This window comes from Moschus berezovskii, chromosome 8 (assembly GCF_049115385.1).
Source record: "Moschus berezovskii isolate FMDL1 chromosome 8, NW_MosBer_1.0, whole genome shotgun sequence".
Lineage (NCBI taxonomy): Eukaryota > Metazoa > Chordata > Mammalia > Artiodactyla > Moschidae > Moschus > Moschus berezovskii.
Window position 1 is genome coordinate 103,294,688 of NC_142467.1, and position 5,884 is coordinate 103,300,571.

Below are 5,884 nucleotides of genomic sequence, written 5' to 3' on the forward strand. Positions count from 1 at the left end.
GTTCTTCAGCACCAGAATTTCTTTTTACTTATGTTCAAGAGCTTTCATCATTTTGGAAACTGTTCCTTATGGTCATTATTTTTATTCCTCATCTAACTGAAGTGTCTTTGTGAGTTTTCTTGTAGCTTGTTGAGCTTCTTCATGACACTATTTTGAGTTCTCCACTTGCTTGATCATAATCTTTCATGACATTTAATTAGTTCATGGAAAATTTTCATTTCCTTTTTGTGATTCCATGTTACTGTGGCTTTTCATGGTGCTCAGTGGGTTGCTCCTCTGTCTGTGCATTTGAAGGAGCAAACAGTGTTTATGTAGGTAAAGCCTTTCATACTTTGATTCTAACAGTTCAACAGATTGCTAACAGAGGCTCTTCTATGTTTTTCAATTAAGTGACGTTGTGGCACAAGTTTTTGGTTTCTTTCACATGAGCTTCTTCTGGCTATATTTGAGGAACTACATTTCTTGCATTCCATGGCCTCTTCCAGAGGCGTTGTCATTGTCCTTGGCATCACTGTTTGTGCCCCCAGCATCACTGGTGACCTGGTGATGTCAGTGCCCCTGATGTGGTTGGCATCTTTGCTGGGGGGCTGTCCCAGAGTCGTAGGTGCTCTTGCCACATCCAGGGTGACCTTGCTTGAGGGCCCCACCACCACTGATGCCTGGTTCCTTGTGGCTGCAGGTGTCGCTGCATCCAGGAGGCCAGGGTTACGTGCACCACCTCCAGTGGTACTACCAGCTGCTCTGGGGCTACGGGCTCAGTTGCCTCAGCCATGGGGCTGGGATCAGCATCACTGCCTCTGCTCTTCCTATGGTTCCACCTCCTCTATATGAAAAATCCACTCACCTTCAGATGTACAACTGTGTGTATCTCTGGTGTCCTGGTGTGTTGGGTAGAAAAACTTTATTATGCATGATGTTATCTACGAGTTGTAGATTGAAGGGGAGACACAAAGGGAGTGACTTCTGCCACCATAATACTGATGTCACCAATGATAGACTTTTCCCCACAAGCTATAAGATTAAAATTGGGGCTTCCCAGGTGGCTCAGTGGTTAAGAATCCACCTGCCAATGCAGGAGATGCAGGTTCCATCCCAGGGTCAAGAAAATCCCCAGAAGGGGAAATGGCAACCCACTCCAGTATTCTTGCCTGGAGAATCCCATGGACAGAGGAGCCTGGTGAGCTACAGTCCTTGGAGTCACAAAGATCAGACACCACTGAGGACACATGCATAGGCATAAGATTAAAATACACAAATAAATGGAGTAGACTACATATGTTAGTGAAGAAAGAGTTGCTACATGGCTCCATACAACCTCATGGATGAGCTTTGGAGTTCCAACATATAGAATAACTGAGAAACATAAACTCATGAGAAACCCAGCAGAGATCAGAACAACTCCTTAATATTAAATCTCATTTGATAATAAAGACATCATATTAGAACAGCTACTGTTAGGATGAGTGGTTATGCAGCAACAAGTAACTGAATAAAATAAGAAATGGTAAAGAACTGAGATCAACTCCAATAATCTCATTCTGTGCATTTATTCTGATCTTTAAAGATAGCATTCATTACTCTCTTTTTTAATTGTATTACAGGTAATTATATTAAAAAGTTATTCCATTGCAGTTTCCTTCCAGGTAAGCAGGATATTGGAAAACACGTTTGCACAAACTGTGACTTGAACCACATGACTGGATAGGTGGTCAAGCTCTCTCATGAGTCATCTTTGATCATGAGGTATATATGCATACTATACATATAGAAAGATTTGACCTTTGAATAATGCAGAGTTTGTGGGGCTTTCTCTGGCTGCAGAGGTGTAATTGAAAATCTGCCTGTAACATTGTAATCAACTCTCCTTATCCATAGCTCCACACCCTCTGATTCAGTCAACCCTTTTATAAAATTACATAAATTGCATTGAATTTCACATGTACACTTTTTTACATGAGTAATATATCTCATGACAATATTTTTCCAGAAAGCAAGGAAAAATTACTCGGGATGACATTTGTCATTTAAGAAAATATTATTCCTCATATCACTCCATAAAAAATAGAAATGTCCAAATATTTCATATCTAAACTTTGGAAAATTTTGAAGTAAAAAGCACAACTTAAAAAAAAATACCTATGCTGTGCAGAAGCTTCTAATTTTAATTAGGTCCCATTTGTTTATTTTTGCTTTTATATCCAATATTCTGGGAGGTGGGCCATGGAGGATCCTGCTGTGATTTATGTCAGAGAGTGTTTTGCCTATGTTCTCCTCTAGGAGTGTTATAGTTTCTGGTCTTACATTTAGATCTTTAATCCATTTTGAGTTTATTTTTGTGTATGGTATTAGGAAGTGTTCTAGTTTTATTCTTTTACAAGTGGCTGACCAATTTTCCCAGCACCACTTGTTAAAGAGACTGTCTTTTCTCCATCACCAGTCAGAATGGTTGCTATCCAAAAGACTACATGCAATAAATGCTGAAGAGGGTGTGGAGAAAAGGGAACCCTCTTACACTGTTGGTGGGAATGCAAACTAGTACAGCCACTATGGAAAACAGTGTGGAGATTCCTTTAAAAACTGGAAATAGAACTGCCATATGATTCAGCAATCGCACTCCTGGCCATACAAACTGAGGAAACCAGAACTGAAAGAGACACATGTACTCCAATGTTCATCGCAGCACTGTTTATAATAGCCAGAATTTGGAAGCAACCTAGATGTTCATCTGCAGATGAATGGATAAGAAAGCTTTGGTACATATACACAATGGAGTATTACTCAGCCATTAAAAAGAATACACTTGAATCAGTTCTAATGAGGTGGATGAAACTGGAGCCTATTATGCAGAATTAAGTAAGCCCGAAAGAAAAACATCAATACAGTATACTAATGCATATATATGGAATTTAGAAAGAGGGTAACCTTAACCCTGTATATGAGACAGCAAAAGAGACACAGGTATATAGAACAGTCTTTGGGACTTTGTGGGAGAGGGTGAGGGTGGGATGATTTGAGAAAATGGCATTGAAGCATGTATATTATCATATGTGAAACGAATCGCCAGTCCAGGTTCGATGCATGATACAGAATGCTCAGGACTGGTGCATGGGGATGACCCAGAGCGGGGATATGGTGAGGAGGGTGGTGGGAGAGGGGGTCCAGGAGGGGGAACACATGTACATCTGGGTTGGATTCATGTCAGTGTATGGCAAAGGCAACCACTATAATATTGTAAAGTAATTAACCTCCAATAAAATAAAAAATACCTAAATGATAGAATAAAAAGAAAGTTTAATAAAGTGAGTAACTGAGGTTGTATAGAAAAGTTGAATTTTTATAACAATGGATATCCAAAGAAATAAGTAGAAGGAGCAAATTTTATTCCACACTGAGGAAAGTGTCACAATTACTGATTCTCAGGCTTTGAGCAATGCAATCACGGGCACTTCATCTGCCCCAGGACAGTTGGCCTGTTTATACCTATTATTCCATAGACTCTCTTCAGAGCCCTCTTTATGTCGGTGTTCCTCAGACTGTAGATGAAGGGGTTCAACATGGGTGTGACCACAGTGTACATCATGGAGGCTGTTGTACTTGAGTGTGAGTTGTGTGTAGCAGCAGAGCTAAGGTACACTCCTAGGCTGGTACAGTAAAATAATAAGACGACTGAGAGATGAGATGCACAGGTGGAAAATGCTTTAAACTTTCCCTGAGGTGATGAGATTCTTCGTATGACAGAGACTATCTTAGAGTAAGAGTAAAGGATACCAGCAAACGGCCCGCCAGCTAGTAGCACTGATGCCAGATACATCACCGTGTCATTAAGAAAGGTGTTAGAACAGGCAAGTTGGAATATCTGATTGAGCTCACAAAAAAAGTGGGGAATTTCCACCTCTGTACAGAAGGTCAGTTGCAAAACCATTAAACTTTGTGACAAGGAATTCATAGCACTCATCATCCAGGACACCAATACCAGCGCTCCACAGAGCCGAGGGTTCATGATGACTGTGTAGTGCAAGGGGTGGCAGACGGCCACAAAGCGGTCGTAGGCCATCACTGTCAGGAGGAAGTCATCTAATCCTGCAAAGAATATGTAAAAATACACCTGGATGATGCAGCCTTCATAGGTGATGACTTTGCTCTGGGTCTGGATATTCCACAGCATCTTTGGGACGGTGGTGGAGGTGAAGCAGATGTCTACAAAGGACAGGTTGGAGAGGAAGAAGTACATGGGGGTGTGGAGGTGAGAGTCAGAGATGGTGACCAGGATAATGAGCAGGTTTCCAAACACAGCAATCAGGTACATGGAGAGGAAAAACCCAAAGATGAGGGGCTGCAATTCTGGATCCTCTGAAAATCTCAGAAGAAAAAATTCAGAAAATTGTGTATTGTTACCTGGTTCCATGTGGTGGAGGTGACTACCAGGAAAAATGAAAATATCATGACTAATTTTCACACAAATTGGCATAGCTCACATAGTGCAATTTCTATTTTGCTCTCAATAATTTATTTTTAATATCTTGTGTTTAGAAAAGTTTTATTTCATCTCTACTTGGGCATTTTTGACCCATTCTTGGCATATTCTCAAGGAAATCATGCATTCTGCAGCTGTAATGAGAAATACTTTCATACATTTGAAGAATATATGTTGAGTGTCAACCATGTTCAAAGCACATATTGTTTAGTTGCTAAGCTGGATCTCTCACTTCTGAGACCCCCCTGGACTCTATGTAGCCTGCCAGGCTCCTCTGTCCATGGGATTACCCAGGCAAGAATACTGGAATGGGTTGCTATTTCCTTCTCCAGGTGATCTTCTCAACCCAGGGATTGAACCCACCTCTCCTGCATTGCCAGGCAGATTCTCTACCACTGAGCCACCTGGCAAGTCCCTCCAAACAAATACAGGTAACAGATACATGATGCTGAAAAACAGAAGTTTTCACAATCCAGTGATGGTGAAAGATGATGTGCAAATATAACACAATATGTCAAGTAATAACAGTTGCTATGGAGAAAACAAAACTAGGTATAAAATAGAGTAGTAGGAGGTATTTTCATGTACTGTGTGTTCAGTTAAGGCCAGCAAACAAGGTGATAATTGAACAGATAGCTCAAGAAAGGGAGAGAAGGATCTAATATGATATCAAGAGAAATATGTGCCTGGTGAGGGAATGGCCACTACAAAAGACCTAAGGAAAATGCTTGTTCTTTGAACTTTATGAATTTAGTTGCAAAAGCATCCTGCGAATTAAAGCATATCCCATCGTTAGTACCTTCTGCCGACTGGGGTCTGGGCTCTGTGATAAGGCACGTTTTTAAAAAAAGATATTTAATAAATGGTACAAAAGGCACCTTTATATATGAGTCCAAGCACCTCTGCTTTAAGAACTCTTCTCAAGGCACAAGCACACACACATACACACACACGCACGCGCACGCTCACACCATGTCTTCCTGGGCTATGTTCCTACCACACATTTCTCATCCAGAACCTCCCTCCTCACACCATATACCATTATAACTCAAGCTGATCATGTCAGATCATCTTTCTCCTACAGAATGTATGTTACCCAAAAATTCTAGTTCATAGACTGCCCATGGACCAATAAACTTGGGTTCATTTTTATGATCACGTTCAGCTTTGTATTTAGAGACACAGAAAAAGTATGTGTGTGTGAAAGAGAGGCAGAGGGAAAGAGAAGAGGGAAATGAAATAGACATTAGAGGGTAAAAGATTTAGTAAGCTCTAGGGGTCGCAAAGAGTCGGATACAACTGAGCGACTGAACTGAACCTGAACTGAATGGTCCCTGAGACTATGTGATGAATTAAAGCTTTCTTTGTTTGGCAACATTCCAATACCAGTTACCTCTACTTGATGCCCAG

At 40.9% G+C, this 5,884-nt stretch overlaps 1 protein-coding gene across 1 annotated transcript; it reads right to left on the reverse strand.

Moving 5' to 3' along the window:
* Positions 1 to 3,436: 3,436 nt before the first annotated feature.
* LOC129558449 (olfactory receptor 7A17-like) lies at positions 3,437 to 4,468 on the reverse strand. The gene has a single exon (XM_088838403.1). It carries the CDS (start codon positions 4,466 to 4,468, stop codon positions 3,437 to 3,439), a length of 1,032 nt encoding a protein of 343 aa, XP_088694529.1.
* Positions 4,469 to 5,884: the final 1,416 nt, after the last annotated feature.